Raw genomic sequence first — 13,769 nt, 5'->3', positions numbered from 1 at the left:
TGAACCCGGACCCACCAAGGTTCCTCTCTGCTTGCTGCCAAAGGGCCGTTATGTTTTTCTATCAGTTCACTGGCGCCTCTCAGGCATGAGTCTTCTGCTGCCAGATCAGTTGATTAAACAAATAAACAACAGCCATCAAGCCCGGGCGTCCCCCTGCTGCCATTTCCTGCTGCCTCGCAGACAACCATGAGGATGTTTGCAATGACTGTCCTCGGGCAGCACCGAGCTGCATTTCCCCACTGGGTGATGGTAGCTGCACAGTGCAGCTGAGTGCATGGGACTGCAGAGTGCGTGGGTGGAGGGGTTCAAGTCCCAGCCCTGCCTCTTCATCAGCCGTCTGGTGCAGGGAGGGTCAGCTGGCTTCAGTTCCTTCATCAGGCACTGAATGGCCCCTGAGAAGGACTGTCGGGATGCCACAAAGCACACTTATCCTGCACAGTGCCACCGCCCAGGAAGCTGACCTTCCCCCAGGAACTGAGAAAGCCAGAGATGGAGCTTGTAGGCAGGAACTTGGGAAGCCCCGAGCTACTCTAGGGTAAAGTGTGGACTTCACCTGGGCTTTTCCCGGGTTGGGGAAACAGCAGACCACCTGTGTGGAGCAGTGACAAGAGACATTTGTGGCCTCAGTGGGGATACAGTTAGCCCCCCTGATGGCACAGTGTTGGGAAGGCAGAATGCAGGCGTGGGTGTTGGTGAGAGCTCCCTGTGAGCACCCAGTGAGCACCCAGGGTCAAGAGCTGCTAAGCCAGTGTGGGATGGCAGGGCAGTGTAGGCCGCCGGCTCCCTCCTTGTGAGCTCTGTTACTTGGAACAGGCGTCTGACCCTCTCTGAAGCCTGGTTACTGCTCTGCGAAATGGGAAGTTGGGGAAAAGGAGTACAACTTCCTAGAGAGGCCGTGAGCTGGCACCTGTGCCCTGAATGCTTCCGAGCTTGTTCCCTAGTATTGGGAACAGGAGACGGAGCTGACCCTGGCACTGCTGGCCAAGTCGCCTTTTTCTTCCCACTCACCTGGCTCCCCATGTGAGCAGCACACACGCTGTCTGCAGCATCACCAGACCGTTCCAGAGGGAGTCAGAATGGCCAGGGCCGGCCAGCGGTGATGGCTTTTATGAAACACAGCCCGTGTTTGCTCGCTCGCTGGCACCACTGCACATGTTAGGGAGGAGGGAAGCGTCACCTTGATCTTCTAATTCTTTCTTAAAATAGCATCTGTGTTCTGCTTGGTTGCTCACTGAATAAAAAGACCTGGCTTTCGTTCAGCGATGCTCTGGAGACCAGCAGCCCCGGGTGGCGGGAAGCAGGATTCCCTGAGGGTTCTCTCTGAAAAGCTCCTACCCGTGGGGACCACCAGTGTTCCCAGAGCAGGGGGACCCCTGAGTCCCAACTCCCTGTGCCGGATCTGGGGCTTCCGTACTCTGCTCAACTGCTGCCACTTAATCAGATGCCTTGAGGAGGCCAGGGAGTTGAGGAGTGCAGAAGGGGTGGTTGGAAGGAAACATCAAAAACCTCATGGAGAATGGAATTAAAAGCAGGTAGAGCTGACATTCTGGGACAACAGGTTAAGCCACCACTAGATACTTGCATCCTTTAAGTACTCACTGGTTCAAGGCCCAGCTACTCTGTTTCTACTAATGCATGCTGGGAGGCAGCAGGTGTGACCCAAAGCGCCTTGGCACCTGCCACCCACATGGGGGACTCGGATGGGATCCCAGACTCCTGGCTGGAATATACCAGAGGATGGAAGATGTGTGTGTGCTGCCTTTCAAGTAAATGAAAATAAACTCTAGGAAGAAAGAAAACTCTAGGAGTCTATGACTATCTTAAAATATATATATATATATTATGACACAAAAATATGTCAAAATCCATGTCACTTTTCTTACAATACCTATTTTGTATGTAACCTCTATTTTCCACAAATGCCTCACATACATGGATTTTAATTTTGCCTCCAGATGCATTTACCTTGTGATACCATCTTTTGAGGCCACCTCATAGTCTCATGAAGCCAGCAGGAGCCACTTCACCAGTGCAAGATATAAAAGCAGCCCTTTAAAAAAAAAAAAAAAAAGATTAAAAGCAGACTTGGGCCCCTTGCAGGCTGAATCAGTGAAAGATTCCTCAGTCGCTCTCAGGACTCCTCATCCCTCCGCCAGAGTCTTCCAAGAACCCCACTCACTGGGAACTCACTGGAGCAGTCAGCCCCATGTCCATGGCTCAGGAAAGAGAGCACGCTGTACCCCCAAGGACAGCTGGTTTCCTCCTGGACCTGAAGGCATTGGCCCATTGCTAACACAGGCCTGGGCACATCTTCAGCAGAGGCTCGGCTCTCCCCTGTACCCACCTTGGCCAAGGCCACTCTCTCATGTTCCTAGAACTTTGATACCTGGTTCTTGGAGTCCCATCTGCCCAGTCCTCGAAGGGCATTTTTAACGGTGCAGGGTTACCCTCATGGGCATTGGTCCACCCTGGGCATGTCCGGCCCTGCTGCAGGGAGGGCTTGCTCCTTTTAGCTCTCACACATGATGCTTCCATAGGGAACCTGCCTTTAGGCTGAGGGGTGGAGGGTGAATTTCACAGTGTTTGCTCATTTTTGCATTTGGGCACATACTCCCAGCAGGGTTCATTTCCAGCCACTGGATGATGTCAACATCACTTGTCAGGGAGTTGGGAGTTGACCCTGGCAAGCTGGTATAAGTGCTGACACCTGCCAACCAGTGCCTTCAAGTGACTGATTGTCCTTAGGCAGCCCCGGTGGGTGCCTGTACCCACTGCCCTGGAGCACAAGTAGAGAAAAGCCAAGTTCACTTTGTATCCCATCTCCCTGCATTCTGTCTTTCTCTTGTGCATTGTCTTCCTAAGCGTCATGTAGTAGGCACTGGCTGGAGGCAGTCTTGATGTGCCTGAAATAGAAGTCAGGGCACAAAAGAGACGATGATTCCTGCCTTGTCCTTGTGGGTGGTTAGTTTTCCACCAGGCTCAGTTCAGAGAATATGATGCCTTTAATTGTTGAAGACTGCGATTTGTATTGTGTGAAGTTCTTTAAGGCATTATGGAGAATCTAAAAGGAGAGCTTTGAATTGTTTTCTCACGACACAGCATTGTTCTTAAGACACTTTAAATTCCTGCTCCTTGTCGTAGCTTGTCTCAAAAGCTGGTGGAAAACTGCACTCACATTTAAAGAGAGGCCAGTTGATGAGCTTCATTTATTTCCTAGGTGCGAGGGAGCAGCGAGGAGAGAGACAGACACGATGGACACCTTTGTGGATTCCGCGTGGTACTACTTCCGATACACAGACCCTCGGAATGCACACAGGTAAACCCCCCTGCACCAGCCTGGAGCGTGTGCACCTGGGCTCCCGCAAGAACGAGCAGTATGACGAATCTGACACGACAGACCTGCAGAGGGATGCCTGTGCCAGGTGAAGGGAGGCAGGGAGGCCCTCAGACCACAGTGCGGCTCTCGGTACACCCCAGGCAGGCTGGCAGGTGGCTCCGCACCAGTCCCCTGCACTTGTCTCCTGGGAAAGTGCAGGCTGGCATGAACACCAGGCGTGCAGGGCCGGGGGGAGTCCAAGGAAGATGACCAGAAAGTGTTTGTCTGCTGTGCCCTTCAAGACAAGGCCCACGTCAGGTGACGAGATGGGTGTTAAATTATTAAGTTAGATTATTCACAGTCAAGTGATTCCCATACACAAGAAAAATTCAAAAGCAGCAAAGGAAGGAAATGCTACTGTAACTCCCTCCTCACCATGCACTGCGTTGATGTGATGGCAAAGATGTGGGGGCAGGCACCGTGCTGAAGCTGCTGCTCCAGCACTCACGTCCCCCATCAGAGAGCCTGGGGCAGAGTCCCAGCTCTGCTTCCAACCCAGCTTCCTGCTAATGCGTACCCCAGGAGGCAGCAGGAGACGCCACTACCCATGTAGGAGACGCAGCTCCTGGCTTCCGCCTAGCTCAGCCTTGGTTGTTGCAGGCGTTTGGGGAATGAACCGGCAGAGGTAAAAGATCAGTTTTTCTCCTTCCACATTTACCTCCTCCTCTCTATCTCTGCTTTTTAAATAAAAATAGACTTTAAAAAAAGAGATAATATTTGTTCAGCTATAAACAGTGATGGCGGGAGGCAGGGATTGAAGGACAAATAAGCAGCACTGTCTCATTTCACGTACATAATAGGTAACTTCCCAAACTGTTAAATCGGTAGAGAGTTAGACATATTGCTTAGTAGCTGCCAAAAGGCATTCCTAAGACAGCTCAAAGTGGTCAGGAGACTGGCCTGTGGTGGGAGAGAAGACTGGAGCCCGAGGCCACTACTTTCAGTGCTCCTTGGTTTTTCAGTTACGTGCGTGTTTTTGTGTGGGTTCTCTTGTTGTGGAGTCAGGAAGGGCCCACCGGTGCTGCCTGCCTGGCAGCAGCCCCAAAGAAAAACCTTCATTCAGACGGGGAGGAATAACCCGCAGTTGGTGGAGGGTGTGTGTGTGTGTGTGTGTGTGTGTGTGTGTGAGATGACACGACATCCAGCTGGCTGGTGCCAGACACACCCCAGACCTCTGCCCTTCTTTTCCTATGGACTTTGCATGGCATGAGTGGGCACCTGGGCTCTCCCTGCTTGCCCTGATGGGCCCCATCAGCTCGGACCAGGGCTACCGTCCATCAGCCTTGCCTCCCGGAATTCATCCCAACCTTGGCTTCAGACGACACGTGACCCCTCACTTTCCTTTCTTTACATCGCCTGGATTAACCATTGTATTTCTTCATGCTTTTATTTGGTACAAAGAAAAATCATCTCTCTCTCTTTTTTTTAATTATGCCAGAATTGTGTCATTGTGGTGGTGGTGGCGAGCCTGCTGCCTGGTCAAAGGGCAGGCTCCTGCTTCCAGCCTCAAAACTGGAGTCAGCCAAGCCCTTCCCAAGTGCCTGAAGCTGTGGAGTTCAGAGCTGCCTCCCCAACGAGGCAAAGCAGTTCTTGTTGGATGGAGGGCTCAGAAGGCTGTTTCCTCGGGTACAGACTGGTCTGTCTCCGCCAGTGCTGGTCCCCAGCCCAGCAAAGCTCCCAGCCAACCGACGGAGGGAAGTGGAGTTTCCTCCCTTCTCCACTTAGGACTGGAGAGTGTGAGGAAGGCTCTCCGTTAGCATCTGTCGGCCACGAAAGGATGTGTTAAGGGAAGCGGGGAGCGGTCGGGCTATTTTGTCACAGTCGACCTTAATTATGCTTCTGGCAGCCAGCGTGTCTCGCGCAGACTCTTGTTGGCTGACTGTGTTTGTAAGGTTACTTGTAAAAATTTAAGTTGAGCTTCTGGTTTTAAATGCTTAGTATCTGCGTGTCCATCTTTATCATCAAGGGCCACATTGCCCTCTGTTGGCCAGAACTGAAAACTCAACTGTTTAATTGTGGTAAAACATGAACATAAATCTAGATGTTCCACTACGCACCGTACCCAGAACCGTGTGTTGCTGGTGGTGTTTTCCGTTTTCACAGAGAAATTGCACTTGTTCACAATACACCGGTCATGTCTTCAGCAAGGGCTTCTAGAAATTAGCCCTCATTTTTTCCTCTCCTTTATTAGCTAAGCTTTTCCTCTTATTATCCCTGACAGAATTTATTCCAAGGCGTATGCAGGGGTTCCAGGACAAGGTTTTTTAAACGCCCAGTTTTCATTCTTCCAGCCCTTTCAGCACAGCATTGGCGGATTACTGGATGCCTGTGGATTTGTACATCGGAGGCAAAGAGCATGCTGTCATGCACTTGTTCTATGCAAGATTCCTGAGTCATTTTTGCCACGATCAAAAAATGGTCAAACACAGGTGAGCAGTTTGAGTTCTTTGCAGAATCAAGTCAGTTTTGTGGGCAGCGACTTGAAGCAGGCATGAGTGCTTCTGAGGCAGGCACACATCTGTAGCACAATTTTTCCCCCCCAAGTATCTGAGCTTCACACACACTGCATAGCCAGCCCTGGGCTGTGCTGTCGTGTGCTGGCGTGGGATCTAGCCTCTGTGTTTCGATGTTGGGGTGACTTAGCTCAGTAACATGCAGTTTTCTGCTTGTGAGACCAAAGGGAACAGACCGCGAGGTTAGCTGCTGTTTGGGAGCTTCTCCCGAGCTGCTCCTGTCACCCGTATCCTTCAGTCCCTGACTGTAAGCTCTGTTGCTGGATGTGGCCGGGTCCCACCTCGGCAGATGCGGCCTTCCATCAGTGGATACAGTGGATTAGAAGACAAGACTCACTCTGAGCATCCACTTTCTTCCCAGGGAGTGCATCATTCTCCCGCACACGTCCATGTGTGCTCATGTGTAGGTGATGCAACTAACGTGCTGTACAAATTGAAGAGTAAAATGAACGTGCATGCCCCATGTCACAGGTTAGGAGCTAGAACACGGCAGGTGCCCTGGAAAACCCAGGGAGCTCCTGGTTGTGGACTGCTTCATGCAGTTAGAGACAAAACTGCCGTGAACATTCTCTCCCGTGGTTCCTGACCCACCCGTGTCAGCATTTCCTTGGGGCGTGTGCCTGAGAGTAGACCTGCTCACAGGGCAAGCGTGCACCTCAGCCCTGCCAGGCAACCGTCAGTGACACGTGGCCTCATCCAGCTTGCAGACTCAGCACACCGAGCCTCACCTTGCCTGCTGGATTTGAATTCGGAGACACTGGCTGGCCTCTGTGTGTCTTAGATGAAACCTCTGTGTCCTTGGCCCTTTGTCTCTTCCAGGTTGTTTGTTTCTTACTGACTTCTAGGAGTTTATAAATATTCTAGCTACTAATCCTTTTTTTAGGTTAGGGAGATTTTCACGTATCTTTTCCCATCTCCAACCTTCCCTGTAATTGAGGAAATCGACACAGCAGCTGAGATGGCACTCAGCTCATATTTACAGATTTTCTTGCGGGAGAGCTTTGCTTTTGTTTCTACCTATCTGCATGACCCACACAGGCAAGTGTCCTTGCTGTTCTGATCTACAGAGTATACCCCTAGGGCTCGTCCTCTCCTCAGGGCTATGTGACTCTTCATGCAACAGTTTCCTTTTAAGATGGGAAGCCACAGCAATGCAACTTTGGGCTCAACAGCTGGACTCCACTCAATCCTGCAGCAGAGTGCAATCCTGCCTGTTCCCAGGAGGTGGTGCTGTTGTGCCGCTGGATAAAATATGTGCGTGTAAAGGCTGCCAGTCTGTACCATCTAGTTCATCCAGATGACTCCCTCCCGCCTTCTGTCTCACTCTTTCAAGCATTTCTGTCCAGCCTGTCAGGGGCAGGCACTCCACATCAAGCGTGCATGGGTTTTGAGCTCCAGCTCTGCTGCGGACGCCAGCTTCCTGCCTGTGTGCATCATGGGATGCAGCAGGTGCCGGCTCTAGTGCTTGGGTTCTGGTGCCCGTGGTGCCCGTGTGGGAGACCCAGATTGAGTTCCTAGCTCCCAGCCACATCTCAGGCCAGCATCTGATGGAGACACGTCCCTTCCTCTCTTCTTCCCTTCCCCCTCTGCCTGTCAAATCAATAAATAAAAAAGTGTTGAAGTGCTTACTACAAAGGACAGAGGAACACAGTGCCTGGTACAGGGAAACACCGTGCCCGGGGCTCCGGGGAAGACACACCCAGGTGGCTGCAGGCGCATTGGGCAGCAGCGTGGGCAGCAGCTGCAGGTGAAGCTGTGCGCGAAGGATTCCCATTGCAGGGGAGCTCGTGTTCACTAGGGCGCACTGTGAAGGAGCCCTGTGGCTCCCAGCTGCTGGTCTGACTTAGGTTTCTGGTGGCTGGTCTCTAAGGGGTATTTGCTCGGGCATCACCTGTTCTGCGTGCCCCCCTCAGCTTGCTGTTCTGATCTCTCTCCCCAGAGAACCCTTTCATAAGCTGCTGGCCCAGGGCCTCATCAAGGGCCGGACGTACCGCCTGCCGTCCGGGCAGTACCTGCGGAAGGAGGAGGTTGATCTCACGGGTAAGCTCACCCCCTCCGGTCCTTCCCCTGTCCTCACCCCGCACCGGGAAAGGGCTGGGCCTCGGCGTGTTCTGGGCCTGGATCCTCTGCAGGCTGCTCCTAGGACCGCCTGCTGCTCCCCTCCTCCAGACACACACACATGCACGCATGCCTGCCCAGCCTGCATGTCACAGCCTGTCCCAAGAGCCAAGAACAGAGTCCTTGGACTCTTAAAAAAGAAAAAAAGTCATTTATTTGCAAGGCAGAGTTACAGTGAGAAGGGGGACAGGTGAAATAGCGAACCCATGAAAGAATGGGGAGATGCCAGCCTGAGGGCAGTGGTGCAAACTCCCCTGGAGCCCTGGCCATTCTGCCCAGGGACAAACAATGCACCCAGCAGCCCTTCCCGTGGCAGGCGCCTCCCAAGCCAAATGCAAGAGAGCCAGTTTGGTGGAAGCCATGCACTGAGTTGCTTAGTGAGCATTCATATACCTGGGGAGAGGATGGTCTCCGCGCGCGAAGCAGACAATGGCAGTGCTTCCATAACACAGCCCAGGGAGGGCCGCAGCTCAGTGCAGGGGCACATGTGTTTCAGCTGTCGGTAACCACTGGTGCGCTGCCCACAGACAGCTGTGCACTGCTGCTCAAAGGCATGTAGGCAAGAGAGGCAGGCAACCCAGCTGCTATCACATCCTATGTTTCTAGGGCCATGTCTGCCACGGAAGGGCACGTTTGTTTAATATTTCAACTCTTCTGTTCAGATAAGTGCCTTTTCTGCTCCCCAATTCCCACAACAGTGCAGGAAGGGGCTAAACTGTGCTGGTGGGGAGCAGAGAGAGCGTGGGAGGACAGCAGGGGCGCCAGAGCCTCCCCACCAGCAGGCTGGATCCCATGGGGTGCCTCAGGCCAGCCGCAGTGTGAACATCTTCACCCTTCTCACACAGACTTGCCACCGGGTGCTGGTACCCCGCATCACAAGGGCAAGTTTTCATCTAATGAAGGGTGCCAGGCAGTTGGCTTTGCACCAAACCCAGTCCTGTGTAATGCAGCCAGGCCCGAGCTACATGTGCAGTCCTTCAGCCACACCTTTCCGTATCTCTCTCTCCCCGCTTGCTCTTCCCCTGCTTCCTCTTCTGCACACCCAGTTTCAGTTCACAGAGTGACCCAGAGGACCACGGTGCCAGGTCCCACCTCATCCCGTACCCAACACCTTCTCCCCATGGCGATGCCCGAGAAGGAGGCTTAGTCTGACCAGCAGGTGTCGCCACTGCTTCCGTCCCCTAGGGCTTGCAGCAAGCTGTCTCTGCCCAGACGTCAACTCCTGCAAGAGTGGCAGGGTGTGGGGGGACGTGGCCAGCTGGCACCCCTGAGATGCCTCGCCTCTTGTAGAATGAGCCCAGTGAGGGAGCCCTGCGCACTAACAGTGAGGGACCAGGCCTGGGATGGGAGTGCGACCCCTTAGGACACTCTGAGACCCTGACCCGTCCGCCACCCCTGCCACAGGGGACCCCAGATTCATGAAAGAAACAGGTTATTCTTGTCCTTTATCACTGTCCTCTCTCGAATGTGAATAATTTACAAAGGGGGAAATTACTATGATTTGCAGGAAATGGCGACATGGGCCATTATAAGTGTGTCAAGTATTCACAGAGGGAAGCAGGTGGCCATTGATTTGCAAATGAAAAGTTTGTACAGCACAGAGGGTGGGAAAGTGGCACAGGAGTGCCTTCAGAGAGGCCCCTGTGCTGTGCCCACGCAGCCTTGGCCTCTGCACCGTGTGTCGGAAGCAGTTCGGAGTCACACATGTCCCCTGTCCAGGTTCTGTTCCTCTTCATGTGAAAACCCAGGAGCAGCTGGAGGTGACGTGGGAGAAGATGAGCAAATCTAAACACAATGGCGTGGACCCCGAGGAGGTGGTGGAGCAGTATGGCATCGACACGATTCGCCTCTACATCCTCTTTGCCGCCCCTCCTGAGAAGGACATCCTATGGGACATGCAGAGTAAGTGGCCGCCCCCTTCCTGGCCCTGCTCCCTTGGGATGTACCCTGGAACCCGAGGGAGTTTGAGGAAGGCAAGGTGTGGCTGGACCTTGGGCAGTCCTGGCCGAGTGTCCATCCTGTGTGCCCTGCCAATGGACACAGGAGGTCTCGGGTCATTTGGGGATCTAGCTTGCGGCCAGTACAGATTCCCAGTGCTTGAGACAGAGCTGCCGACATGACCTCCGGGCTGGCTGGGGCAGGGCCTAGGGGAGCTGCCTCTGCACGCTCTGTGCTGACTACGGTATGGGTCCCCTGAGGACTGTGTTATGCAGTTACTCCTGGGAGAGACCGACTGGCTCCCATGCTACCCACTACCCTCGCCCTGCCTGGGTCTGCTGGGGTCCCCAGGGACCACTCCACTCCCCCTGCCCATCCGCTCTGAAAGTTTTCCCCCCACCAAGCTGGGGGACTCTAGGTGGGTTTGGGCTTGGCCTCCTGGTCACTGCTCTCTGACCCCCACCCTCTCCCACACCCGGCTTGTTTAGATCTCAAATGACAGAAATAAGGTAAACTGGGCAAGCTGGCCATGTTGGAGTAAACTGTCCAGAGCTGCCTCCCTCCCCCGCGTGGGAGCTGCCTCGAGTGCTACTGTGGGAAGAGCCTGGCGCCTGCTTTCCCGGGGTTTATGGCAAGCATGCCTGCTGCTGCAGGAGGTCCCATTTACTCTGACCCTCCATGCTAGCGGAAGCAGTCTGCAGCCCCATTCACAGATACCAACTGATGCCAAGACCCACCAGCTGCTCCCAGGTCCCCCACCAGGGGCACATGCGCAAGCAGGCCTAGCTCCCGTCCCTACCCCAACAGTCAGACGCCCAGAATTTGCTTCTGACAAACTTCCCAAAGGTTCCACTGTGCATCCAAGCTTAGGAAGGCCCACCCCAGTGACCACTGGGCACACGCTCAGGGTCCCAGCCAGATTCGCCGACGTGTTTAAAACACAGCTCGCACACATACCTGGTGGGGACAGGGACTCTATCGAGCCCTGCAGAGCAGCGTGGCTGCTTACACAACCCCTGTCCACATGTGGTCAGGGGCCAGGTGGCCCTATCAGGGATGTGGTGCTCTGACACTCATCTCTACCCAGCTGCCAGTCTCGTTGTGGGCTCCAGGCAGTCAGCATGAGGTGCTTTTTAGTTGTTACTTATTTTTAATGTATTTATTTGAAAAGCAGAGTGACACAAAATACGAGAGATGGAGATCTTCCATCCACTGGTTCGTTCCCCGAATGACAACAGCTGAGACTGGGCAAGGCCAAAGTCAGGAGCTAGAGCCTCCAGCCAGGTTCCCCATGGCGTGGTAGGGACCCAAGCACTTGGGCCATTGTCTGGTGCCTCCCGGGTGCTTTAGCAGGGGACTGGATTGGAAGCAGAGTTGGGACTCAATTCCATGCATGCCCATGAAGGATGTGGACATCCCAAACAGCGACTTAACCCACTGCACCACAGTGCCAGCCACGTGGGCAGCATCTGAGTCTTCCCGCCATCCAGGACAGTCAGTGTCGTGAAGCTGTGAATCAGCTGTGGTCCAGCTCTCCAGACCCTGGAAGCCGGGGCCGGCCCTTCACCACGCCCTGGGTCAGACAGCATGCCGCTCGTCTTAGGTGCAGCTGAAGCCGTGGTTCTCACCTGAGCCTTGCTCTCTCTCCACCCCTTTTGTGACCCTGCTCAGCCGATGCCCTTCCCGGGGTGCTGAGATGGCAGCAACGCTTGTGGGCCCTGGTCACCCGCTTCATAGAGACCAGGACTTCAGGAAAGGAGTCACAGCCTGCCCTGCTGAGGAAGGAGGAGAAAGCCGAGGCCCGGAAGCTCTGGGAGTACAAGAACACGGTCATCTCTCAGGTGAGAGCCTGCGCAGTGGATGCTGCCTGACTCCACCCTGTGGTCCACCAGGCCCACTTCCCCTCAGCGGCCATCGGGAGTCTTCCCAACCTAAGGACGCTGGCCGTGTCCCGTGTGTCCATGCTTAGCACGGATCTGGCCACGCACCCTTCACGTGTTACCTTAACAGAGCAGGAAGTAAGTGTAGAGGAGGGATGAGATACTATCTTCTTGAGCTGATTTTCTGAAAGTCAAACAACCCGCCAGAGCTGGGTGGATTGTGACCCATGTTCCCTGAGGCTCAGTGCGGTGCAGGCGTACCTTCTCAGTGGCGTGTGTGTGTGTGTGTGTGTGTGTGTTTCTTATTTGTCAGAGTGTATGCTTTCCAGCTTTCTGTCTGCTAGCTCATCCCCCAGACACCCACAGCAGCCAGGATCCAGGGACTCAGTCCCCGTCTCCTTCATGGTGGGCAGGGATTGAGCCATCACGGCTGCCCCCCAGGGCCTGCAGGAGGCTGGCGACAGAAACTGGACTTGGAAATCAAATCCACACCCTCTGACTTGGGACTTGGGGCATCTTAAATGCTAGGCTGAAAATACATTTTCAAAGTCATTTTCTAATGGGTCTCAGATGCCTCCAATTCTGGGCTGTTGTTTTTCTTTGGGGTGCTGATTCCAATGGCCTGAGAGCTGACTCCATGCACATGGTGGCATGGTCAGCTGTTTTCTCTCTGGCTTGAGGCAGCCCTGGGGCCAGCGTGCTCCTATTTCGGGTCCCTTCACCCTCCTGGCATAGAGGGGCAGAGTTCACTCGGCTGCGTGCCGTGGTCGGAGCCAGGCCTGAGTGCTGGCTGCTGTGTCACAGGTTTTCTGCGTGCATCTGGCAGAGCCTTCTCTTCTGTCAGCTAATAGAATTGGGTTATTGCAACAAGTTGGAAACCCGTGACATGTTAACGATGTGTTGTTTTGCTGAATCCTTGCCCATAACCAAGATTGAGAAGCACCAACAGGAAAGAGCTAGCAGATGGTGTTCTTGCTGTCAACTCTGCATTTCAAAAATGTGAAACTAACCTTCAGTCCAAGTCACTGCCATTGTAAAGGAGAAGTGAGCCCAGGCACCTGCCCCCCATCTGCCGCTGTCTTGGTGGCTGCTTACTGAGAGGGGGTCGGGGTCTTGCCTTCATGCCAGGTACTAGCGTTGTGTTCTTAAACACAGACCTTCCATCCGCTAGTTCACTCCTCACATGCCAGCAGCAGCTGGGGGTTGGGGAGTGTGCAGACCAAAGCCTGGAGCTCGGAACCCAATGCAGTCTCCCAGGTGGACGGCATGGTCACAGGTCCTTGAGGCACCTCCACCGCCTCCCATCGTGTGCATTAACAGGAAGCTGGAATTCAGAGCGGAGCAGGGATGCAAGCCGGATCATGTCCTCACCCCAAGCAACATGTTAACCACAGTTTCAGATGCCTGCCACGGCACTGGCTGCGAGTTAGGGTCTCTCTGATAAGGAGACAGTGATGGTCAAGATGGTGAATACTTGTATAAATAGCTCTCACTGCATCAATGTCGTCATGTTGGTTTTCTTTTTGATAATTCAGGTGTTGGGGGCAGGGGAGGGCAGGAGCTGGAAGAAGTATGAAAGAGAGTGACTCAGCTTTTACCAACAGGTGACTTCCCACTTCACAGAGGACTTCTCGCTCAATTCTGTGCTTTCCCAGCTAATGGGCCTCAGCAGTGCCCTCACGGTGAGTGACCTGGGTCCTTAGCAACGAGGCCGGGTAAGCTGTGGCATGGTGGCCAGCAGGATCCCAGCCAGGTGAAAGAGAGCGACCCCACAAGATCTCCCACTTAGTGTGACCCCGTTGGCTTCAAGAAGTACTTTCTCCATAACTACAGCCTGCTCCCAGTACTGGGAAATTGTCAAATGCTGTCCAGTCCAAACTCCCTTCTTCCCTCATGTTCCAGATGAGGACTCCAGGGGCCCAAGGAGGTGGCTGACCTATGACA

The 13,769-nt window shown here is 53.9% G+C and overlaps 1 protein-coding gene across 1 annotated transcript in view; it reads left to right on the top strand.

The window, feature by feature from the left end:
* LARS2 (leucyl-tRNA synthetase 2, mitochondrial) overlaps positions 1-13,769 on the top strand; it is a 101,351-nt gene that overhangs the window by 75,488 nt on the left and 12,094 nt on the right. Inside the window, exons 13-18 of the mRNA XM_040994335.1 lie at positions 3,218-3,316; positions 5,668-5,805; positions 7,829-7,929; positions 9,727-9,909; positions 11,617-11,786; positions 13,430-13,507. Of these exons, the coding sequence (XP_040850269.1) occupies positions 3,218-3,316; positions 5,668-5,805; positions 7,829-7,929; positions 9,727-9,909; positions 11,617-11,786; positions 13,430-13,507 (769 nt within the window). The remainder of the gene's footprint in view (positions 1-3,217; positions 3,317-5,667; positions 5,806-7,828; positions 7,930-9,726; positions 9,910-11,616; positions 11,787-13,429; positions 13,508-13,769) is intronic.

The sequence above is a fragment of the Ochotona curzoniae genome, unplaced genomic scaffold (genome assembly GCF_017591425.1).
Source record: "Ochotona curzoniae isolate NIBS_2020 unplaced genomic scaffold, NIBS_Ocur_1.0 contig_908, whole genome shotgun sequence".
Lineage (NCBI taxonomy): Eukaryota > Metazoa > Chordata > Mammalia > Lagomorpha > Ochotonidae > Ochotona > Ochotona curzoniae.
This window is presented reverse-complemented; position numbering and strand designations above follow the sequence as displayed.